This window comes from Pelophylax lessonae (assembly GCF_965119305.1).
Source record: "Pelophylax lessonae genome assembly, chromosome: 1".
NCBI classification, from domain to species: domain Eukaryota; kingdom Metazoa; phylum Chordata; class Amphibia; order Anura; family Ranidae; genus Pelophylax; species Pelophylax lessonae.
In genome coordinates this window covers 594,925,798-594,951,665 of record NC_138768.1, presented here as the reverse complement: position 1 = coordinate 594,951,665, position 25,868 = coordinate 594,925,798, and the positions used below count along the sequence as shown (strand labels likewise).

The following is a 25,868-nucleotide window of genomic DNA, read 5'->3' as shown; positions in this document are numbered from 1 at the left end:
AACAAATGGAAGATGAGAAAAATGGCTTCCTGGAACAATTAAAAGAGGAGGCGGAAGCAAAGAAAAACCTATCAGAGCAAGTCGCAACATTGCAAGCTCAGATAGCGGATATGAAAAAACGCATGGAAGAAAGCGTTGGTTCATTACAGTGTGTTGAAGATGTGAAAAAGAAGTTTGATCAGATGCTTGGTGAAGAGAAGACTGTGTCTGCAAAATATGCAGAAGAACGCGCACGTGCAGAAACGGAGGTGCGTGATAACGAGAGCAAAGCCCTGTTCTTGGCTCGCTCTTTGGAGGAAGCTCTAGAGTGTAAGGCTGAACTAGAAAGTGTTAAACAGCTGCGTACAGAAATGGAAGAATTGGTCAGCTCCAAGGATGATGTTGTGAAAAGCGTTCAGGAGCTAGAAAAGTCTAAGCGAGCCTTAGAACAGCAAGTAGAAGAGATGAAGATTCCGTTGCAGGAACTGGAAGAGGAATTCCAGGCAACAGAGGATCTGTCCCAAAGAGGGGATAGTGTGCCTGATGCAGTTTTTAAAAGGATCAGTGTTTTGGGGTCTGTCCTGAGTGAGCCCCAGAAATGTGATGACATGTGGCTTGAATCACCCCTTTGGAATAAACCGTTCCTTCAAAAACTTCAAGCATTGGAAAATGTATCATTAGAACTTCAGCAAACAAAGGAGCTGTGTAAGAAATGTGATGATTTCTCAGTTCAGGCTGAAAACCTAGTGGAGAAAACTAAAGCGGAGAAAACTAAAGCAAGTGATATAAATCTGGGAGAAAAAAGCAAACGCCACCTAGTGGAGAAAACTAAGGCTGTTGGTGAAAACGTGAAGCAAATGAATAAGTGCCTTTCAGGGAGTGTTTCCAAAATGGAACTGGTGAAAGACGGGTGGCAGAAGTTTGATCGTGATCTTGAGATGCATTCCATGTGGAATTCAGATAGAGAAAAAGAACTAGGTGACCTTGAGCGGTCAAATAGTTCAGCAGAAAGTGCATTGAAGAAACCTGTAAAAGAATGTGTTGCAGTTCCATGCTTCTTCACTGATGCAGAGAGGAGGTCTATAATGGATACCACCCAGATCGCTGGGTTCAACTGTGTTGTTGCCTTTGACCCCTATGTTGGTGGAAGGAAAGTTGATGATGTTCTGGTTGGCTTCTTCTGTGAAGAGTTTGGCAAGAAATATAAACTGAATATCAAATCAAATAGTAGGCCTTTACTGCGACTCGCTCAGGAGGGCGAAAAGTTTAAGAAGTTGATGAGTGCAAATGCTTCAGATCTGCCTATGAATATGAAATGTTTGGTGAATGATATTGATATCTCTGGGAAAAGGAACAGGGGTCACTTTGAAGAAATGTGTGACAGCCTGTTGTCTCAATTGGAAAATCCTCTGCACAGCATCTTAGAGCAAGCAAAGCTCAAGAAGGAAGATCATTCCCTTTTACAACAAAAAGTCAATGATTGTGTACAGATGTATGGAGAGGCAACTCAAGTCACAGAGGGATGTCAAGAGTCCCTACTTGGAACAAAGCTTAGTGAAGCAAAGGTTCTCAAAGTTTTGTGGAAAACATTTATGGATTGCAGAGAGAGGCGTCTTAAGAATGTTGAAGACATTAAGACTAGCCCAATTGAGTTGCCTATGGATCACGGTCCTCCATGGTGGATTGGACAGACGGTTATGAGGGACAAGCTGTCTGACATTTATGAGAAAGCTGTCAATGAAGATGACAGAAACGAGAAGGAGCAAAATGATGCCAAAAATGCAGTTGAAGAATGTGTATATGAGATGAGAGACAAACTGTGTGGCATTTATGAGAAATCCGTCAATGAAGATGACAAAACAGTTTCATCCGGAAGCTTGAGGATAATAGGAGGCTTATCAGTGAGTCAGCAGTGCCTGACACATGCGTGCCTGGAAATATGTGTCCCAACCCTAGGGTTGAAACAAGAGGGGGGGGTATGTGACAGGAAGTCAGCTAAATCTGGGAATGTAGTCACAGGAAGGAGATACATTTCCACCTGATTGAGAAGTCCATTAATTAATTTAGGGTGTTGGCTACAGAGCTAGCCAGCAGGAAGTTGAAAGGCCTTCACCTGTTCAGAATGAGGGAGTTAAGGCTCTATAATTTGTTCAGAGAAAGTCCTATTGTTTGCTGCCTCCTGTCGCCGTGTAGGCTGGGAGAGGAGGACAGACATACGTGTACCTCCCGAAGCTGGTGGGCATGGGAGAAGGACTGCTGCCGCCTGTCGCCGTGTAGGCTGGGAGAGGGGGACAGTCGGATGTGTGCCTCCCGACAAGCTGGTGAGCATGGGAGAAGACCCCCTACAGCGATGTGAAGCTAAGGAGGGTAACCACGAGTGAAGACGTCTCAAAGGTGAGAAGACAAAGTGTTCCATGTGAAGAGTGTGAAGAGTAAAGGATCCTGTTATAAATGGACATGTGCTGTGTGAAAGAAAACAAAGGGACATGTTCAATGGACAATGTTTGTGCTGTGTGAAAAGCAAACAAATGGACATTTGAGTGTCTGCTGTAGGATCAGCAGTGTCGGCCCAACAGTAGGTTGGAAAGACTTCTTAGGTAGGTTCCAGTTGTGAGAAGGTAGCCGCCCACAGAGGCAAGGATTTATTTTGTTTTATTTTATTTTGGATGTTTTGCTGCATGCACTTGTTTGAAGAATAAACCTGTTGTTTGCAAGCACTTTTGGGCTATCTCTCTGTGAAAACGCACCCCCAAAGGGGTCATCCACGCCTACCACCGAGCTAATCCCTTACAGTATGTATACTGTATGTGTGTATACTGTGTGTGTGTATATACTGTATGTATAGTGTGTGTGTGTATATATACTGTGTGTGTATACTGTATGTACTGTATAGTGTGTGTGTGTGTGTATACTGTGTGTGTGTTCCATGTTTCCCCACTGCCGCTCAACAGAAGTTGATCTAACAATGGACTTCTGTTGAACAGACATGCCGCTCAATCAGTGTCTGTGTTGCCAACCATCCACGGAGAGGAGGAAAATCCACTTATTGCCATTTGGAGGCAGCTGATTGGTGCACTTTTGAGCTTGTTTTTGGATCAGGCAGCAGGGCAGGTCTGGGTGCAAGCCTGTGCAGTGACACCATAGCACACATCAAGCATGGCTTTTATTCACAATCCCCATTGTCCGATCAGAGGCAGATCTGAGAACCACCACAGTTCACTATTCTGCTGGCTCCACAACTGCACAACTGCGCATGTTGATTATTTTTTTTTTTTTTTTAAAGCCTTTTCCTGCCAGCTGCCTAGCACACCAAGCACTAAGGTGAAAAGGTGTGTTAGGGGATACTGATGGAAGGTGTCACTCTAGGGGCTCTGCCGTAGGCTGCACCCATGCTGGACTGTCTGTGGGTCCCAGGTGAGTCCCGGTCTGGACACCCTGTCCTCTCCTCCTTCCCGGGAGGTAGACTGCATGCAGCAATGGAGATCGCTGGGCTGTATAGGGGATTGATTGTAAATTCTAAAGATTGTAAATGTCATGCTCGTGTCATGTGTGGGGGGCTCCCTATTATACCTGGTTGATTGAGGGCTGGTTAACACCAGCACACGGTCGGTGTGGCTAAGGTGAGCTGTGTGTGCGTTTCCCACGCAGCAGATGAACACACTACCTTTGCGATCTGCTGCATGTGGGTACCAATATTTTTTAATGGCACCCCAAATGCAGTGTGTTTACAGGCACAAAATCGCATTGTACCACAGTACTTTGCAGGTTCATGCAGTGTGCAAACACTACTTTTCTGTCTGTTACTTTTTGCACCCCATTCAAATGAACGGACTGTCAAAATGCTCCCCGTGGGAAAGCGCGTGTTCCCATGTGATCCTGGTATGAACTGGCCCTTAATCTAGGTTGACACTTCTGTGTTTAGTGCAGGCCATGTTTGCGTGGGCAAATATCATGATATCAAAATAATGGATGCGAGGGCCTTTTGTTGGGTGTGATTCTTTTTTTTTGGGGGGGGGGGGCATTTCATTCTTGGACCCAGGCAGCACAACGTCTTGGCCAGCCCTGCATTTACTCCCACACTACAAGCTATATACTGTAAAGTCCATATACATATTTGTTGTTTAAACATTGCTTGAAGATCTATGGTGCGCTGGCAAATATATAAGTACACTGATCTGTGATGTTTCCAGTCTCCAGCTGGCTGTTGCTGCAGCACCTGCTACCTTTAGGCTGGGTTCACACTTGTGCAGGTGGTTGGGGGTGCTGGATAGCCTGCAAATCACTCCTGTTCCCGCAACCACCTGCAACCAAACCGGGCTGCTCTTTTGCAGACCCGCGGGGCTATAATTTGTAAACCACTTCCAGGCCGCCCACCGTGTATTTACGTTGCTAATTTTATGTTAAATACCGGGGTTATGGCAGCAGATAGCTGCCATTGCCCCAGTATTTCTCTACATGGCCAGTGGTCCTCTTTCACATAAAAGTGGTCCCAGAAGAAGGTTTGCCGCGGGATCACTTGTATGGGTGGTGGGTGAGGTGCCCCCCCCCCCCGCTTCCCCGTCATTTTCCCTGCTTACCAGAATGTCGGCAGTGGAGAAAATGATCCAATCAGTTGCAGTCCTGGGCAGGAAGTCGAGTGAGGGCAAGATGACCCCCACTTAACTTTATGGCCTTGGAGGACCGGAGCAACGTCATGCCATATAGAGTCTATTTTTTTTTTTTTTAAATGACTTTCTCTTCATACATCATGGGACACAGAGCCATAAATCATAACATATGGGTTATATAGCCACCTACAGGTGAAGGACACTGGCAACCAATCAGAAAGGATGTCCCCCTATAAAACTCCTACCACACAGGAAGTACCTCCGTTTTTTCGCCAGTGTTTAAAGGTGATGTTCACTGTAGAGAGTCTCACCACATTCTCTTCAAGAATGAAAGAAGATATGCTACATACCCAGTTCAAAGATCACTGAATCTAGAGGGTTAGCTATCAGATCCATCTAAAACAGTCAGTGGACTAAAAAGATGGTACCTGAGCCTCGGGAAGCAGATACAAGGTTTTGCCTGTAATGCTGTCCTTTTTGGCGCTGGACCCTGGGATCCAGACCCTTGGAATACCAAACCCCAAAGGCGCTTTGTGTAGGGAGCTCTACAGGTCCAAGGCCGTGGCCCCTCTAAAATAAGGGGACTCAGTCCTTGAAGGTCGCCAGGACAAAGATCGCCATGATAGGTGAAGATTGGATTCCTGCTTCATATAGAATCCTGCAGCAGGACTGGTGAGTCCAATTTAAAATATTTACACACACAGCAAACCTTGAAGGTAAAAATTGCTGGCATAATTGCAGATTGTAAATATTTTATCCACTGTTCCCTTTAAAAAGATAACAGAGACCGAGTGCCATGTGAGTCTCTGCATGAGACTATGGATGTTAAGCCTAGGTAAAATACATCTTGTAAAGCATTATTTCTGTGCTTGTTTTTCTGACACACTGTTTTCATCCTGTGCTGATTACCTGAAAGGTGTCAGCTGTGACAAACCAATGTGTGCATGAGACTGTGGATGTTAAGCTATGCAAAATACATCTTGTTAAAAGCTCTGATTTTTCCTTAGTGATTAAAATGTGCCACATAAGCGCCCGCATGTTCGTCTAGTCCCTTGATAGTGTGTCTGTAGCGAAGGCCTATTCATGCGCGAGAATCTTCGCCTTTAAATACAGGCATACGCCACATGGAGGGCGTGTTTGAACGCAATTGGTGTGCACATGGACGCCACATAACACGCCACACATGTGCAGTACAGCATAAATGGGTGCGATTTAGAAAGAACTGTTTCAACCACGCTAGCCTCTGCTGAGGCTGAAGGGGACACAGAGCAGCAGAAGCTGGGTTGCGTGAGTCACTGTTGGTGTATGTTACTGGCACAAACAGGTCCTATATCTTGGGATAATAAGTGCTGTGTGCGATAAGCTGTATGAGCTTGGCACAAGCCTTGAGTACACTTAAGTTAGTACCTCAAGTTTGTCTTGCTCCAACGTCTGCCCCAAAGAAGGCTGGGGGGGGTACAGTTGGAAGGGGCACTGTGATGCCACCGCTAGGCCTTGAAGGTCCTAGCCATGCTTCCTGTGTCTACTCCCCCTGAACAGCCAGAGGCAACTAGCCAATCTGAGCCATTACGTTTGTCAAGCATAGTAGCTACCCCAGGTGCAACCTACGTCACTAAGGACAATTTGGCCTCAGACTTAGCTAGCCTTCAGGGAAGATTGCTGACATAATTGCAGCATCACAAAGAGGGAAGAAACATGATAGATCCCCCCTTACCTGAGCCACCCCCTGATTTTAGTTCAGGATTGGGCGTAGGATGTGGAAGTAGCTGATGATGACCCTACAGAAGGTCAAGCTGAGGTTTCCACTTCTGGGGAGTCAGGGTCAGAGGAGTCTCTGTCAGCCTCTCAAACCCAGAGATTTTTGGTTCAGTCTCTTATTGAAATGGTCCAGTCTGGACACAAATTTCCTCCCTTAGAGACGGCTGATGTCTCCTTTTCCTCTCTAGGCTCATTGCTCCCTCCTCATAGTCCTCGGACATTTCCCATACATCCACTCGTGGAGCAAGAAATGTATAATAATTTGGGACCATTTAATTAGGATTTTTTATTCCTCCTAAAAGGTTTTTATCCTATGGAGGCATATACCCACTGTGGAAACTGCCATTTCTTTGGTTAACAACAGTTTAACCTGCCCTGTGGATAATGCACAGGTTTTTAAAGATCCAGCAGATAAGATGTTGGAATCTTTTTTTAAAGCCTCCTTTGGGGTTGCAGGATCTACGATTCAACCAGCAGTAGCGGCCATAGGAGTTTGTCAATCTTTAAAAGACCGTATGAAGCGAGTGTACAAGACAGTTCCTTCTCACGGAAAGTCTGTGGAAGATCTGTCAGATCTACCTCGCACTTTGTTTCGCAGTAAATGCTCTTGAAGGTTTCCATAAGGCAAATGTCACAAGTTGCTCTGATGACAGTGCATATGCTCAGAATCCTTTGGTTAAAGAGCTGGAATGTGGAATTACCATGTAAATAGTTACTGGCTGGCTTCCCTTTTCAGGGAGAATGCCTCTTTGGTGATGATCTGGATAAGTATATCCAAAAGATTTCGGGGGGGGGGGGGGAGAGTAAGTTGCTACCTGTGAAAAGGAAGAGCAAGCTTCAATCTTTTGAGATCCCCAGCACTCATACTACCAGTGCTTCTAATTCGAGACGGGGGCGACAGGCTCAACCATCTGGGTCTGGAAACCAAGCCTTCAGGGCAGGGTCAGAAAAAGCCCTGGGCCTAGAGATCAGCCAAGTCTTCTTCTAAGCCTACTCTGTGAAGGGGCGCCCCCACTCCCTTGGGTGGGGGGAAGGCTGCTGCAGTTCTCAAAGGTTTGGGTGGAATCGATCCAAGACAACTGGGTTATCTCCAGCATTTCGCAGGGGTACAAACTGGAATTTCGGGTGTTCATGATGGAGGTTTCGGAGAATGAAAGGTTCAGGGGTTTTTACTCAAACTGGTTTATAATCCACAAACTAAGCGGAGTGAGACCTATTCTGGATCTCAAAACTCTAACCAGTATCTGAACGGTCGTACTTTCCGTATGGAGTCAATCGTTCAGTCATAGCCTCCCTCGGCAGAGAGGAATTTCTAGCATCTATAGACATCAGGGATGCATATCTTCACGTGCCTATATTCTAGGTTCCTTTAAGGTTTCTACTCTTTGCAATAGAAAACCGTAATTTTCAGTTTGTGGCCCTGCCTTTCGGGTTAGCCACAGCTCCAAGAGTATTCACAAAGATCCTAGCTCCAGTGTTGGCTGTTCTAAGGTCCCCAGGGATATCTGTAATAGGATATCTGGATGATCTATTACTAATAGATCGATTTGCTTCGGCTCTAAGCCGAAATGTCCTCCAGACAGTACAGTTCCTACAGCGTCTGGGTTGGATACTGAACTTAGCAATGTCAGCATTACAGCCGGTCCAGCCTCTGGAATATCTGGGTCTTCTTCTGGACATGGTACAGGCAAAGATATTCTTGCCAACAAAAAAGGTCACAGACCTGAAGGATCTAGTTTGGTCTGTAGTAAGGCTGAGATATCCTTCTATACGTCTGCATGATGTTACCAGGGAAGATTGTGTCCGCATTCGAGGAAATTCCCTATGCTCAATTCCATGCCAGACCCTTACAGAACAAGATTCTGTCTACATGGACTGAAAGGGTTCAGTCTCTGGACTGGTCCATGTCTCTTGTACCAAGGTACATCAGAGTCTGAATTGGTGGTTGTTGGCCAGATATCTAGAGAAGGGGGAAATCCTTTCTTTCAGTGACCTGGAAAGTGGTGACTACAGATGACAGTCTCTACGGCTGGGGAGCGGTTCTGGAGAAAGCCACTATCCAGGGGAAATGATCTTAGGTGGAGAAAGGTCTCCCCATCAACATTCTGGAAAATGGAGCAGTCAGTCGGGCGTTAAAATACTGGACGCCCCAGACTTCGTGGTCACCTTGTCAGGGTGCAATCCGGCAATGCCACGGCCATGGCCTATATCAACCATCAAGGAGGCACAAAGAGTCAGTCAGCCCAGAAAGAGGTGGATATAATCTTATCCTGGGCAGAGATGTTTGTGCCATGCCTGACAGCAATTTTTATTCCAAGAATAGAGAACTGGCAGGCAGATTTTTTAAGCCATCAACAGATGTTTCCGGGAAATGGTCCTTAAATCCTGAGATTTTTCAATCAATATGCCTATGCTGGGGGGTCCCAGACGTAGATCTGTTGGCATCCAGGTTCAACAACAAGTTGAAGAGATTTGTGTCCAGGATCAGGGATCCATTCGCAGTCGGAGTGGATGCTTTGGTGACTCCTTGGGAGAAGTATTCCCTGATTTATGCCTTTCCTCCAGCTGATACCGCATCTGTATTGGCCGAGGAGGGTTTGGTATGCACAAATCCAAAGGTTGGCAGTGACGAGGCTTTGGGCTCTTCCACTGTGTCCGGACCTACTCTCTCAAGGTCCGATATTCCACCCTGCTGTACAGTCTCTAAATTTGACATCTTGGCTATTGAAGCCTTAATCCTGAAGGAGTAGGGTGTATCTGATCCTGCAGTTCATACGCTGATAATCGCTAAGAAACATTTATTACAGAGTCTGGAAATCCTACATTGCTTGGTGTGAAGCCAGGTAATGGCATCCCCGCAAATATATCATTGGGAGAATTCTATCTTTCCTTCAAGCAGGGGTAGATATGAAATTAGCCTTGAGCACTATTAACCGGTTGCCGCCCGCCGCAAGTACATATACTGCAGCGGTCAGCCCCGGCCAGGCAAAGTGACGTACCGGTACGTCACTTGCCTGTCACTAGTTTGTGAGCCAAAAGAGGGCGAGTGCGCGCCCGCCCCGGCTCTTTCCCTCGGAAGTCACTCGGCGATCGTCAGTGGAGAGGGAGAAAGGCAGGCGGCTAATGTAAACAAGCCGCCTGTCATTCTCCCCTGTGTAGAAATAGTGATCATACAGTTCTACTATGTATGACCGTTGATCACTGTTCCTACACCAGTAGCCATGTCCAATGACAGTTAGAAGCAAGCCCCTAGGGACACACTTAACCCCTCCTTTCCCAATAAAGTTAACCCCTTCCCTGCCAGTGTCATTTTGCAGTAACAGTGCATATACTGTATATAGCACTGATTACTGTAGTAATGTCACTGGTAACCCCAAAAGTGTCAAAATTGTCAGTCAAGAGTCCGATCTGTCCGCCGCAATGTCGCAGTACCGCAAAAAAAATCGCAGATCGCCGCCATTACGCGTTAAAAAAGAAACACCAAAAAGGACAAAAATCTTTCCCTTTGTTAGTAAACGCGATAACTTTTGCGCAAACCAATCAAAACACGCTTTTTGCGATTTTTTTTTTACCAAACATATGTAGCATAAAACAAATTGGCCTAAAATGTTAAAAAATTTTGATTTTTACATTTTTTTTTGGGGAATTTCATATAAAAAATGTGAAAAATATTGTTATTTTTGCAAAATTGACGCTCTTTTTTTGTTTATAGCGCAAAAAGTAAAAATCGCACAGGTGATCAAATACCACCAAAAGAAAGCTCTGTTTGTGGGGAAAAAAGGATGTCAAATTTGTTTAGGTACAGTGTTGCACGACCACGCAATTGTCCGTTAAAGTCACGCAGTGCCGAATCGCAAAAAAAACCCTGGTCAGGAAGGGGGTGAAATCTTCCGGGGCTTAAGTGGTTAAAGGGCAAATTTCAGCCTCATCAGTTTTCTTCCAAGAACCGATCGTTTTCCATTCATTGGTTCAGACCTTTGTCTGGGGAATGTTACCTTTGCTTCCACCTGTGAAGCCACCATTGTGTCCTTTGGACTTAAATTTGGTGCTGGTGGGTTTTACAAAAACAGCCTTTTGAACCTCTGGGGCAGGTTCCCATGGCTCTTTTGACCAGAAAACTGGTCTTTTTGATTGCATTCTCTTGATGTAATGCGTGCACTTAAGTTTTACTTATTGAAATCAGCTTGGATTCGGAAGACTGAGAGCTTGTTTGTGCTGCCAGAAGGGCACTCATTTCTATCGAGTGAATGTTAGGTCCCAGGAGGAATCTGCATTTGGCTGCAGTGTCCTGCAGGCAGTGGTGTAATCCTTTTGGAGTTCAGATGGTGGTATTTTTTGGTGTCCCCTCTCCCCTCAGATGCATTGCTTTGGGACATCCCATATGTTATGATTTATGGCTCTGTGTCCCATGATGTATGAAGAAAATAGAGGATTTTTTGATACAGACTTGCCTGTAAAATCCATTTCTTGAAGTACATCATGGGACACAGAGGTCCCTCCCCTCTTCTATGGGGTCTTTATTGCTTGCTACAAAACTGAGGTACTTCCTGTGTGGGAGGGGTTATATGGGGGGACATCCTTCCTGATTGGTTCCTTCACCTGTAGGTGGCTATATAACCCATATGTTATGATTTATGGCTCTGTGTCCCGTGATGTACTTTAAGAAATTGATTTTACATGCAAGTCTGTATCAAAAGTCCATTATTTTTTTTTTTTTTTTCAAATAAGAAGCATATTGCATACGCAAGTCACACCCACATATGTAAACGGTGTTCAAACCCCACATGTGAGGTATCACCATGATCGTTAGAGCGAGAGTTATAATTCTCCCCCTAGAGCTCCTCTGTATTTCTAAACTGGTTACCTGTAAAAAAAAATGTAAAGTGTCGCCTATGGAGATTTTTAAGTACCAATGTTTGTCTCCATTCTACGAGCGTGGGCAATTTTGAAGCATGACATGTTGGGTATCAGTTTACTCGTCATAACATTATCTTTCACATTATAGAAAACAAATGGGCTAATTTTACAGTTTTCTTATTTTTTAATTCAAAAAAGTGTATTTTTCCCAAAAAAATGTTTGTAAGACCGCTGTGAAAATATGGTGTGACAAAGTATTGCAACAATCTCCATTTTATTCTCTAGGGTCTCTGCTAAAAATAAATATATATATACTGTTTGGGGTTTTAAGTAATTTTCTAGCAAAAAATACTGATTTTAACAAAAAGTGTCAGAAATAGGGCTGGTCCTTATGTGGTTAATGGGTACCCCCATGCATCGCAAAACCCAGCATCATGCAATGTCCTTGCCACTGCATTTTAAAAAAGGTTTAGGAACCTTTCCTGCACTCAAATGAATGGGCTGCCGTGCTCGCACAAATGCAGCTCTTGGCCCACTTAGGTGTAAACTTAGCCTCAAGTACATTCCACAAACGTGTGCAATGGGAATATAGACACTGCTGCATAAACAGTGAAGTGACACTGACTTTACTGGCCACACCACCAGGTGTTCGGCAGACAGCGCATGTATATGTACAGTACATGGATCACAATTTTCTGCCTGATACCTTCATGGCATCCCCCTAACTATGCATGTATATCTTCAGATCTGCAGATTCTTAGTTGTATTGAGGTTGAGGGCAAGTGCAAGACTAGCTGCAAGTGGTCAAAGATCTAAGGCGGGAGGTCTCCAAAATTTCCAAACAAAGAGCCATATTTACTGTCCTTCAGACATTGGGGGCCAGAGTGTGGCCAGTGGGAGTAGAAAATGTTCTGGCACCAGTGGAAGTAAACAATACCTAATGTTTGGTATTTGTTGGAGTAATAGTTCCCCATTGTTGGTGTCAGTGGCAGGAATAGTACCCCATCACTGGTATCAGTGGGAGGAATAGTGCCCCATCATTGGTATCAGTTGCAGGAATAGTGTCCTATCATTGGTGTCATTGGGAGAAATAGTGCCCAAGGGCCAGATAAAGGCAAGCAAAGGGCAACATCTGGCTCATGGGACACGGTTTGGAGACCACTGATCTAAAAGATAAAATATCAGAAGAGGGTGCAGAAAATGAATATGTACAGTCTTGAGGAAAGAAGGGAAAAGGGGACAGGAATAAAACATTTTAAACGAAAAAAAAAAAAAAAAATTAAAAAATATATAAATAAAAAGTTGCAAACTTGATGGACACTTGGTCTTTTTCTTCCATCACCCTATGTTTCTGTGTATAAGCTTCTCATTTAATTACCTTTTGAATGCATCTATTAATATACTATAGTCAAGTTAAAATGGAGTGGTCTCCATTGCCATACTGGCAATATACCTTTTTTTGTTTGTACATTGTAATCTGTAGGTTACAGAAATGAGAAAAGGAAAGATTAGGAAAATTGATGTAATTTAGATGCCTCTGGATACAGTCATGGATCATGAAGCAGATTATATTTTTTAAGAAAAGTTCTCTAATTCCTGTAGTTACATAATAAGAGATGAACATTGATGATGATGGATTTGGGAGTTGACATTGGGATGATGAATTGTGAATTGACATTGCCTAATCTGATTTGTGTACTTGAGAATCAGTTTGACAGCATATGTATCCCTTACCTTGCTTTTGGGTCTGATTTCGGATCTTTAAGGTCATAGATTTGCCAAAGCCAGCTCTCTGGGAAAAAACTTCGTGCTGAATCATCATCTGGAACATCTTCCTCATATTCATCCGCTGCAGTTGAGAAAGACGTTTAACCAAATTTAAAAAAGAGTAAAATATCTCTAAAGCTTTATTCACACAGGGCATCTGAAAAAGCTTCTCTGAATACCAGAACTGCTGGCAAGAAAACCTAGCACAAAAACACACTAAATTCTGTGTATTTCACATGGGTTTATGCGCATTTACATGGGTATAGAGTTTACAAGCGTACATTTTCAAATACACCCCTCTGCTCATTTTCAACTCCCAAATGCCCATACCACACTGCACAGTATTTATTAAATTTTTGGTCCATTTTCACACTAAGAGCTGTGCTTGCTGTCTTTCTTTACTTCATTCGGCTTGGATCCCATTATTAATTCGATTGAAGAAGCAATCCTGCTAATTTTGTTGAAGAGGGTGAGAAGGTAGAGACAATTGGAAAAGAGATCCAGCTGTAACTACTGGACACATCCTTTGTTGTCTCAACAAACAGGATACTTCGCAAGCATGTAGGAGCTGCGAAAATATCTAGACAAATTTTAGAACTTTAAGCGGATGGCCATTGGCACTTTTAATGACCTTCTTGAACTGCTTTGACCCAGATCCTCCCGCATGGACACCAACATGAGGATGAGTGTGTCACCTGAAGAACATCTCCTGGTCACACTCAGATATGTTATTATGCTAATGTCAATGTAAGAAAAAGGAAAAAAAAATGTATGTTTATCAGGTGCATTTAAAAAAATTAGAATCTCATCAAAAAGTTAATTTATTTCAGTAATTCAATTCAAAAAGTGAAACTCATATTTTATATAGATGCGTTACACACAGTGTGATATATTTCAAGCATTTCTTTCTTTTCATTTTGATGATTATTACTTACAGCTAGTGAAACCCCAAAATTCAGTATCTCTGAAAATTAGAATATTACATAAGACCAATAAAAAAAGGATTTTAATACAGAAAGGCTGGCTTACTGAAAAGTATGTCCATGTACAGTATAGTATGCACTTAATACTTGGCCAGGGCTCCTTTTGCATGAATTACTGCTTTAACTCCTTCCCATCCGCGCTACAGCCTATATACGGCTGCAGCGCGGACTTGAATTTTCGGGAGGCCGTTTTTAAACGGCCTCCCAGAAAGACTCTCCCCGCGCGCTCCCGCGAGCGTGCATTGGGGAGAATCTGTGTCGGCCGTGTCCCTTGGACACGGCCGATCACAGATCGTGGTGAATGGCTAATCACAGCGGCCATTCACCACGTGATCAAGCCGTCCAATGAAAGATGATCTCATATGTAAACATATGAGATCATCTCTCATCGCCGGCGCTCCTTCCTCACACAGACACTGCAGTGTGAGGAAGGAGGGGGAGCCTCACAGCGCCGGGGACACAGAGAAATGTAATCAGGGCACTGATCACCAGTGCCCTGATTACTAAAGGTAAAAAAACAAACAAAACATTGCCCCCCCATCAGTGCCCACAGTGCCCGTCATCAGTGCCCCCATCAATGCCCACAATCAGTGCCCATAGTGCTGCCAGTCAGTGCCCATCAGTGCCTGCTCATCTAGGCACTGATGAGCACTGACTGGCAGCACTATGGGCACTGAGTGTGGGCACTGATGGTGCTGCCCATTAGTGCTCATCAGTGCCGCCCATCAGTGCTCATCAGTGCCACCCGTCAGTGTCCATCAGTGCCATCCGCCAGTGCCCATCAGTGCTGCCTCTCAGTGCCCATCAGTGCCGCCCGTCAGTGCCGCCTCTCAGTGCTCAGCAGTGCCACATCTCAGTGCCACCTCTCAGTGCCCAGCAGTGCCGCCTATCAGTGCTCATCAGTGCCGCCTATCAGTGCCGCCTATCAGTGCCGCCTATCAGTGCTCATCAGTGCAGCATATTAGTGCCACCTCATCAGTGCCCATAAGTGCCACCTCATCAGTGCCCATAAGTGCCACCTCATCAGTGCCCATCAGTGCAGCCTATCAGTGCCCATCAGTGCCGCCTCATCAGCGCACATCAGTGAGGGAGAAAAATTTATTTTCAAAATTTACTCGCAGAAAATAAGAAAAAAACATTTTTTTTCAAAATTTTCTGTCTTTTTTCTTTTTTTTTGTAAAAAAAAAAAACCCAGAGGTGATTAAATACCACCAAAAGAAAGCTCTATTTGTGTGAAAAAAATGATAAAAATGTCATATGGGTACAGTGTAGCATGACCGCGCAATTGTCATTCAAAGTGTGCGAGCGCTGAAAGCTGAAAATTGGCCTGGATGGGAAGGGTGTTTAAGTGCACAGTAGGCAAGTGGTTAATGTGGCGTGACATATAGGTGATCAGTCTGTGGCACTGCTGAGGTGCTATGAAAGCCCAGATTGCTTTGATTTCAGCTCATCTGCATTTTTTGGTCTGGTGTCTCTTATCTTCCTCTTGACAATGCCCCACAGATTCTCTATGGGGTTTAAGTCAGGTGAGTTTGCTGGCCAATCAAGCACAGTGATACCATGATCATTAAACCAGGTATTGGTACTTTTGGCAGTGTGGGCAGGTGCCAAGTCGTGCTGGAAAATGAAATCAGCATCTCCATAAAGCTGGTCAGCAGAGGGAAGCATGAAGTGCTCTAGAATTTCCTGGTAGAGGGCTGCACTGACTTTGGACTTGATAAAACACAGTGAACCAAGACCAGCAGATGATATGGCTCCCCAAATAATCATGGACTGTGGAAAATGTTGCATTTCATTTGGAGATCAAGGGTCCAGAGAGGAGAGGCACAGAATCCAAGTTGCATGAGGTTCAGTGTGAAGTTTCCACAGTCACTGACAAGAACAAGATGCAATTGCAAAAAACGTTTTATTAATTGCAATATATTGCAACCAGGATCAGCCAAAAAACTTTTTTTTTTTAAATGCTAGAATGAGTTAAAGAAGAAAAGTGGCCGCAATATTTGGCCAATGAAGCAACATAAGGCACAAACATAGGCACCTGGATGGATGGCAGTCAGTCGAACGAGTGGGTGGAGCAAAAAGTAGGAGGCTTTAGTCAATAACAAAAAAAATTAAAGATTGTGATGAACAGGAAGGGAAAAGAAGGGGGCTCTTGAGAACAATCAAGCAGGAACTGGGATGAATCAACTAAAGCATTCGGAAAAGCATAGATCTGGTGAGAATGAGGGATGGGGGCACGGAAGAGCTGTGGTTTGGGAGCAGTTATAAGGGGGCCCTGGCATGACAGAAGTAGCTTGGTATAGGAATGGACTTGGAGGAGCTGCAGATGAATATGAAGCAGACAGAGTGGATGGAAATTGTGGTGTTGGAAACCACTTCACTTAGCAGACAAGCAGGCCACGAGATTTGCATAAATACCATCCCTGACCTGCATTTCACGCTCCCCATCTATGCCTACCAGCAGCGGCCAGAGGCTACAGCAGAAGATACTTTGTATTATACAGCACTGATCTGCTTGCTTGCTTGGTACCAACATAATTTAATCAAGGGGTATTGTGCATACTTATATAAAAATAAAGGTAAAATAAAATATAAATATAGACCACTACTCAGTAAAGTGTCTGTGAAATATAACAATATAACTCTTATGTGTGCATAATAACCAACGCCATAAAGTGTGCTGTGCAAAGAAATCTTCAGTAGTGCTGGGAATAAGTGATCCGACATTGCCACATCAGAGAACTCACCAACTGCCAATGACTTCCCACTAGAGATGAGTCATATAACGTCTATTATCAACAGGGGATCCACCATTCATAGCGACTCTGGAATCTCCACCACTCCTCTCGTCAAGGTTAAGATGTAATCACTAATGTCACATGTAGGACGCATATGGAAAACAAGGAAGATTTGTTATAGTGTAATTAATTTTTTTTTTTTTAATGTAAAACTTTTCCAGTACGTAGATGACATGCGTACTTAGGTATGCTATGAAAAACGTTATCTAATATCGCTTACCAGTTCTATTCGATGCAAAATGTGTTTTTGTTTACTCTCTTTGTTAATACTCGGTCGACAAGCTATGCATCTTTTTGACCTGTAGAAGCCCTTACTATCTAGAAAAGTTACAGTACTTTCCGTGTGTGAGGGTTAATAATGTTTTTCACCACCATATTGCCAAGCGATTTAGTCCTCTGGTAAATAAACCTAGGTTTCTTGGGTAGTGTTTTGCCTAATGCCTTATCTTTTAAAAGAAGAGGCCAGTGCTTTCTAAATATTTTCCTTAGCTCTTTATAATTTCTACTGTATTGAGTTACAAATGCAAATTCTATATTGTTCTTATTCCTTTTTTGCATGTTCAATAGTTTCTTTCTATCCATCTTACTCACATATTCCCTGATTTATATGAATTTATATTTATCGTAGCCCTTCTTTACAAAATGGTCAATCACCACATCACTTTGCAATTAGTATTCACTGTTCAGATCGCACTTTCACCATATCCTAATCATCTGTCCTTTAGGGATAGTATTAACCCATTGCAGGTGATGGCAGCTTGGAAAAAAAAAACTATTGCAGTCAGTATCTTTAAAATAAGTCTTAGTATGTATTTTTTTACCCCCAACAAAAATGGTTATCAATACAAATTGATACAAATCAGGGAAGATGTGAGTAAGATAAATAAAAAGAATCTATTGAAGAAGGAAAAAAGGAATAAGAACAATATGGAATTTTCATTTGTAACTGAATACAGTAGAAATTATAAAGAGCCCCCGGGCATAGCACTATTGAATGGGAGTAGGATTACCTAGTTTTTTTACTTCAATAAAAAATATTAGTTTTACACTATGGCGAATCTTCCCTGTTTTCCATATGCTTCCTATATGAGACATCTGTGAGTACATCTTAACCTTGATGAGAGGACTAGTGGAGATCCCAGAGTTGCTGTGAATGGTGGATCCCTTGTTGATAACAGGCGTTATATGACTTACCTGTAGTGGGTGGTCATGGGCAGTTGGTGAGTTCTCTTGTTGAAAATTCCCAGCACTACTGAAGATTTTTTTTGCACAGCACAGTAGCACTTTATGGCATTAGTCATTATGCACATATAAGAGACTGTTATATTGCATGGACACTTTACTGAGTAGTGGTCTATATTTTATTTTTGTATACAAGTATGCACAATACCCCTTGATTCAATTGTGTTGGTAACAAGCAAGCAGATCAGCTCCTTATAATATAGTGTGGTTGTAGAATTTCCCATTAGGGGAGTGTTAGACAGCTGCTTTTTCTGCACACAATATCCCAGCGCCGGTGATACTTTTGTATATTTGTGTTGCAGCAATGGATCCAAAATTTTATCCCTGTCACTGGTCTGTTGCCACACTTTACCCAGCAGCTAAAGGATCCTTTCCTCTGCTTGGGGGTCATCTCTCTGTCGATCTGACAATGACCATATCCACTTGAATAAATGCTCCTCTGCCTCAGCACCATAGAGAGACAGAAAATGTCTTACAATGTATTGAAGATAGATAGATAGATAGATAGATAGATAGATAGATAGATAGATAGATAGATAGATAGATAGATAGATAGATAGATAGATGACAAAATGACACATCCAGGCTTCCAGACTGCTCTGATCCTCCCGGTGTTACTGGCGGGGAGGTAACCGGTAAACTAAGAGCCAAGGGTGGGTTAAAGGACCCAGCCTCACTCTCTTCTACCTGCACCTTACTATCATCTGCAGACTAGATGGATGTATTTCCTATAAAAGAGAAAACATTACTAATGAGATCAAACACAAAATGGATATGGTTAGAAAGACCCTGATGGGGCTCCACTTCTAGCTGCCTCCTACTCTATCATGATTTCACATCCTAGCCTATCGCATAAGGATTTCCAACAAAATATGAGTGCTTTCTCTAAAAAAAATAAAAATAAAATAAGGTCAATATTTCATGTATACTGGAACAACTCCATGGGTAGGTTAATCATGCAGAGACATGCACTTACCCCTATTCACTTTCACCTGTGTACCAAGTCCATTCCAATTCAATGTTAGCGCTCCTGAAATATCCTGCCATGCTGATTTTTTGCCAATCCTGTCCAAATATCATGAGGTGTCCTTAGCCATGAATTTATAAAAACACAGCAGCACACAGTAGACATAGCCACTGTATATAAGGACACCATGAGGTAGAAATGGGGCAAAGCCAATGGTGACATTCTGAACAGACAGAAGTTAATTTACATGTTGTTTTACTAATTTAAATACTTTTTTTGGACCACAAGAAACTATTTATGCGATATTCATGTTTACATATATTTAGGCATGTAATATATTCTCAAATGTGCCTTTCAGAGTGCACCTTTGGTGCTCCTCTTCAAATACGCCTGTAAACACCGATGTGTGCACGGACACATAAGCTTACAGAGAGGTACATTTACAGGCTTAGAAAAAATTGCTAAACGTCTGTATAAGCAGCATTTTTTAAGCACCGTGTGCATGAGCCCTAAAGACAAACCATCATTGACTTGGTAGCTACAGGTACTATGGGGTCATTTAATCTCAAAGCTCACAACAGCTGCTGGGCCACCAAGTCCTTGTTCCCAGAGAAAAGGAAGGAGGAGGAGGGAGAGGGGCTGTGATTCCAGCAGCTAAAAAAAAAATGTAGGTTAGTTCAAGTAAAAATCCATCTCGTCTTATCAGAAACTCTAACACAAATGCCATAGCCAAATTAAATTCAGGAGAACCTATACTAATTAATGAATGGAAATCCCATACTTACATCTCTCCCATTCCAAATCTTTGCTCATTTGTTCTCGCAGCTTTTCTGCATGTATACAGCACTCAAAGAATAAGTCAGCACATTCCTGTTCCTGAACATGTTTCTTTCGAGCACTACAGTCCAGTCCCATAGGGCTTTCATGTAATCCAGCCAAACAACATGGTCTTAGATGAGCAGGAGATTCGCTTGCTGAAAGTTAAAGAATTATTCACAACTATATTAAATGCAATTTAAATACTTGACTGCTGAGAAGCATAGGTTCATTTATCACCAACTAATAACCTAATACTTTGTCCCCCTCCCCAAAAAGACCTGGAAGCTGTCTAAGTTGGAAAGCAAGGCCCCAGCTTTATTGAATTCTCCAAATGCATCAACATTCCAAATGTACCAAACAATGCCAGTCACAGTCATTCATGAGCACCCAAAAACATATACCCACATAGTCTATGTGGCCTGTCCTTACCATCAGTGCCAGACAGGCATTAGACTAACCACCAGAATTTAACTTGAGAGCATAGCCCATAAAACACTATCAATTGCTTGTAAGGGAAAAAATCAACAATAAAGCTGCGACAAAAGACCACAAAGAGCGAGAGGGTGGGCAACTTTTGTGACAGCTAAATCTCCTCAAATTAGAGGGATGTGCCCCAGTGTGCCCCTAGCCTTTTTCTAGAGTTCAGCCTCCACCCAGTCACCTTCCTCAAGTCTTTGTAGCCAGTTATAACCACTTAACCTCTCTGTATAAGGTTCATGCCCACGGTGATAGCATGCTTCCAGCAGTCAAGGCTCCTTTTCCCTAAAGAGGGGTTCAAGGGCCTTCATTACTGTTGTTTAAGCATTGCTCTTTAACAAATCGAATGAAAATATTAAAGTAGAACTTTAATCAGAAATTAGGTCCCACTAGATCACTTCAGGCTGGCCTCTTTTGCAGGTAAAATGTAAAACATTAAAAATAAGTGCCTAAACTGTTTAAAATCTAGTAATACTAATATTAATATTAATGAGGGGAAAAAAATAAGATTTTTGTAAGATCTTACCGTAAAATCTTTTTCTCTGAGTACATCGACAGACGCAGCCTCATCTTCATTACCTGAGTGGGTTATGTTGCCACCTGCTGGAGTAGTCTAGGCAGTATGTTAGTACAAAACTTTTAACATGTACATGCCCACGGGGCCCTCCAGGCATAATCCCCACTGCCACAGCCCAGCACACCAGTTTAGTTGCAAGCAGTGAAGACAAAAGAACCATCCCCATACAGAGGGGCGGGTGTTGCGTCTGTTGATGGACTCAGAGAAAAAGATTTTATGGTAAGATCTTACAAAAATCGTATTTTCTCTATCGTCCATCGACAGACACAGCCTCATCTTCATAAGCTGGGTGGGATGTCCCAAAGCAGTACAGGCATGAGGGGTGGGAAAAACGCAACCAGACAGTAACATCAACTCCAAGAGGCTAAACCTAGCCAACCAGGCAACAAGGAGCTCAACCAAACAACAGGAGCTGCCTGATCCATATAGAAATGGTAGCAGCGGACACAGCCAAACCTTTGCGAGGACCATCTGGAAGGACAAAGAGAGAGTCCGACTTCCTGAAAGACTCAGTAACCGTCAGATAAACCCTTATAGCCCAAACCACATCTAGAGAGTGCAAGGCAACTTCTTTGGGGTGTTTAAGCTTAGGACATAAAGAAGGCAACACAATGTCCTCATTCAGGTGAAAATTCAACACCAACTTAGGAAGAACAGATGGATTAGGTCGGAGGATCACTTTATCCCTGTGGACCACCAAATAAGGTGAATGACAGGACAGCACCTCCAACTCAGAGATTCTGCGAGCAGAAGTGATAGCCACTAGGAAGGCAACCTTCTGTGACAAAGAAAGCAGAGAAATCTCCCTAATATTCTCAAAAGGAGGCTTTTGAAGAACAGACAAAACCAGATTAGGATCCCAAGGCGGTAACGGGGATCTCCGCGGAGGAGCCAGATGACGCACCCCCTGAATGAAAGTGCGAATCAAACTATCAATAGCCAACGAACGTTGGAAGTAAATAGCCAAGGCCGACACCTGGCCCTTGATAGTGCCCAACGCCAAGCGCTGCTCAACCCCTTTTTGAGAGAGAAGGCCAAGACCCTAGCTAAAGAGAACAAGCGAGGGTGCAGCTGTAGCCATTCACACCATAAAAAGTAAGATTTTCATGTACGATGATAGATCTTCCTAGATGTTGATTTCCTGGCCTTCAAAAGGATAAGAATCCCCGAATCAGAGAGACCTCTATCCTTAAACACCTTGCTTTTCAACAGCCAAGCCGTTAAAACCAGTGACTGTAAAGCAGGATGTAAGATCGGCCCTTGAGATAGTAGGTCTTCCAGTAGCTGAAAACGTCATGGAGGATCCATGACCACGTTTACTAGTTCTGCGTACCAGGACCTCCGAGGCCAATCTGGTGCCACCAGAATGACCGGAACGCCTTCCGTCGCCACCCAGCAAAGAAACCTTGGCAGGAGAACGAGCGGAGGGAAGGCATAGATTAGGCGATGCTGACTCCAAGGAGCCACCAGAGCATCTGTGGCGTCGGCCAGAGGATTGCAAGACCTGGCCACAAAACGCTGAACCTTCCTGTTGAGGCGAGACGCAAACAGATCCATCACCGGAGTCCCCCATCGGGAACACAGGAAATGAAACACCTCTGGATGAAGGGACCACTCCCCTTGATCCAACACCTGACGGCTCAGGTAATCCACCTGCCAATTCCCCACACCCGGGATGTGGACTGCGGAAAGAGCCGGAACATTGTGTTCCGCGCACACTAGAATGTTGGCCACCTCCTTGGCCTCCAGGGCACTCCTGGTGCCCTGTTAATGATTGATGTAAGCCACGGCCGTGGCATTGTCTGACTGAATCCGAACCGGAGAGCCGCTTAGCCGACCCGTCCAATGAAGCAGGTAGAGCTTGATTGCTCTCAGCTCCAGAAGACTCTTCCGTCGTCCAAGTCCCCAGGACACAGAGTTTCCCCAGCACTCCACCCCAGCCTGACAGGCTAGCGTTCGTGGTGACCACCGTCCAAAACACTGGCAGGAAGGACTTGCCCTGGCACAGGACAGGCAACTAGAGCCATCAAGAGAGAGCCGACTTCGTGAGATGGCTCAACCGAATCTTCAGGTCCAAAGAGGATCCCTGTTCCATTTTGTCAGAATCTCTTTCTGCAACTGTCTCGTGTGAGACTGAGCAAATGGGACTGCTTCGAAGGTCAAGACCATTAGACCCAGGGCCTACATGCAGGCCCACAAGGAGGACTGATCGGTCTCCATCAGCCCTTTGCAACTTCTGAAGCTTGTCCAAGGGAAGGAAGACCCTGGCCATAGCAGAGTCGAGGATCAGCCCCAGATAAGTGACCCGCACTGATGGCATCAGGGCAGATTTTTTTAAATTGATCATCCGCCCAAATTCCTGAAAGGTCTGAATGTTGATAGAGACGTTGTCAAGCAGATCCGAATGGGAGACTGCTCGCAACAGGAGATCGTCCAGACATCCCACAATGGAGATACCTCAAAGACGTAACAAGGCCAGCACAGGGGCTAGGACCTTTGTAATCTCTGGGAGCCGAGGCGTGACCAAAGGGTAATGCCACAAGTTGAATATGCTCCGCTACCACAGCAAAGCAGAGGAATCGCTGATGTCCCTCGAATTTGGTGATGTGGAGATACACATCTTTGAGATCAATGGAGGCCAGAAAATCCCCCTGATTCAATGATGCCAACACTGACCGAATGGACTCCATTTGAAACTTCTGCACCCGCACAAAGTGGTTCTGAGCCTTGAGGTCCAGGATTGGACACACCTTGCCCTCCTTTCTGGGCACCATGAACAGGTTTGAAAAGAAACCTCGAGAGCGTTCCTACGGAGGAACAGACACAATCACCCCTTGAGGCAACCTATAGCGCTTGCTTAATAATAAAGATGCTTTCAGTAATGCTACTAACAGGATAAATACATAAATAATAAAGTGCAAACAATGCATAAATAGTCCAATACAATCAAAGGCGTACAAAATAAACACAGTATAAGCAAATAATTATGTGTATTAGGTAGTCCAGTCCAATTTAAGGTGCATGAGACATGCCAAGTGCTAGTGTCTCATTAGTGCTCAATAGAGTTCATAAAATAAAGGTGACTTTTGTGTAAACCGTTCAGAAGTTATGCTCTTGTGCAATATGAGATAATAATAAAGTGCAGGTGCTCAGTGCCAGGCCTCCCAGTCAGCCTTGTGGTAACAATCTTCCACCGTGTAGGGTAGTAAATGGCTCACTCACCAGAGATAATGGGTCTTATATGCATTATAGCATTTAAGACCGGACAGCGCTTTGTTTGGCCACCAAGGCCAGGATGGGTCCCGCTCAGGGTACAGTAATTCCACTCACTATATGGCAGCTTACACTCCTCCTTTTACCCACGTCCGGCCGGGTATAGTGAAAGAAAGAGAGCTCCAGATGGTGCAATATCACTTAAAATGTTTTATTTCTTTGCACGATATAAAAAAATAGCCAATACACAATAAATCCACGATAAAAAAACATCACAGACGGACCCCCAGAGTGGAGAGCAGTGATTACCGGTTTGCGTTCCACCCGGCTCCCGTGATGTCACGACGTGCGTTCCATCACGCGCGTTTCGTCACTACGTTGACATCTTCAGAGGTGGAAAGACACGTATCAGGGAGCTCTTTATGCTGCAATCGCCACCGCTCACTCCGCCCTGAATGTCCTATCCGGAAGTCTGATCACGAGAGTGTCCCCGCTGTAATATTAGGATACAGCAGGAGCCTTTCCGTCCCCCACTTCCGCCAGGATTACTTTACAATTTATATATACAAACACAATAAGCATTTTATATTAGTGAATCTACAGCTTGATTGCTACTTTGCATTTAAGCATACACATCAATATATGGATAATATCTATTCCACTGCGTAAATAGATGGAAAACTGTGAATATACACATAGTGAATGTATAGTTTGATATATCCACTGAAGTACATTTCACAACAAATGAACAAAAAATGCACAATATTTTTTATTTTTATTACCTACTGTCCTAAATTCATAGCGTTTAGACATTTATTAAATATATGTGGGGGTAAATAATGTTTATGAGTACTATACACAAATTCTAAAATGGCTCTCCTTCTATCGTTCAATTATAAGATAAAATTATAAAGGTCTTAGATTAATATAAAAATTAAGATGAAACCTTAATATAGGTTCAATGGCTCAAAGAGTTTCCTAGGTCTTAATTTTGACTAAAATTTTATATATTTTAAAATATATATATAAACATTAAAATTGGGTGGTTTTATACATTTTGAATTATTTTGTATCTGGTATTTAAGTGGACATAATTCAATCTCATATTATTAGGTCAAATTTGTTTTTACAAGTACATCCTGTGGGAATAGGTGTACCTACAAGGCCTATTAAAGGTAAATATAATGAGGTTCATTACTTGACCATATTACATTTTGTGATATTGATAGTGGTAATCTGGCCTAAATTGGATCTTAAAGGGTATTCTTATCTCATGATACAGAAGATCAGACAATGTTATTAGTTCCCCAGGTGGGTAATCCCTATCTAATACCACAGATAAAGGGTGTAATTTCTAGTTCCTCAGGGTGAGTGGTTGTTTGGTCTATCAGATCTACAGGTTGGATTTGAAGCAATTAATATCCATATCAATATTCATACTCCTGGGCAGCAGGGTGGATAGTTCATATATCCATCTAGACTCGTTTTGGGATACCGCTATCCTCATGTTTTTTTCCCCTCCAGTTGGGCTGGATCTTGTCTATGCCACAGAAGGAGAGGAGACGAGGGTCCCTGTTGTGTGCCAGTCTAAAATGATTGGACAAGCTGTAATTCCTGAATCCCTTCTCTATATTGTCAATATGTTCTCCCAGGCATAACCTTAGTTGTCTAGTGGTACGTCCAACATATTGCAATCCACATGGACAGGTGAGTAGATACGTCTCATGGGTGCTCTGGCATGTGATTAGCCTTTTGATGTTATATACTTTGTCACATTTGACTGGAATTCTGTAACGCTCCTGCGTTTCATGTATGGTGTGGATT

At 43.4% G+C, this 25,868-nt stretch overlaps 1 protein-coding gene across 1 annotated transcript in view; it reads right to left on the bottom strand.

Moving 5' to 3' along the window:
• LOC309555844 (complement C3-like) overlaps window positions 1–25,868 on the bottom strand; it is a 362,933-nt gene that overhangs the window by 173,102 nt on the left and 163,963 nt on the right. The window contains exons 17-18 of the mRNA XM_082258010.1: window positions 19,744–19,932; window positions 12,936–13,050 (exon numbers count right to left, since the gene is read on the bottom strand). Coding sequence (XP_082114136.1) covers window positions 12,936–13,050; window positions 19,744–19,932 — 304 coding nt within the window. The remainder of the gene's footprint in view (window positions 1–12,935; window positions 13,051–19,743; window positions 19,933–25,868) is intronic.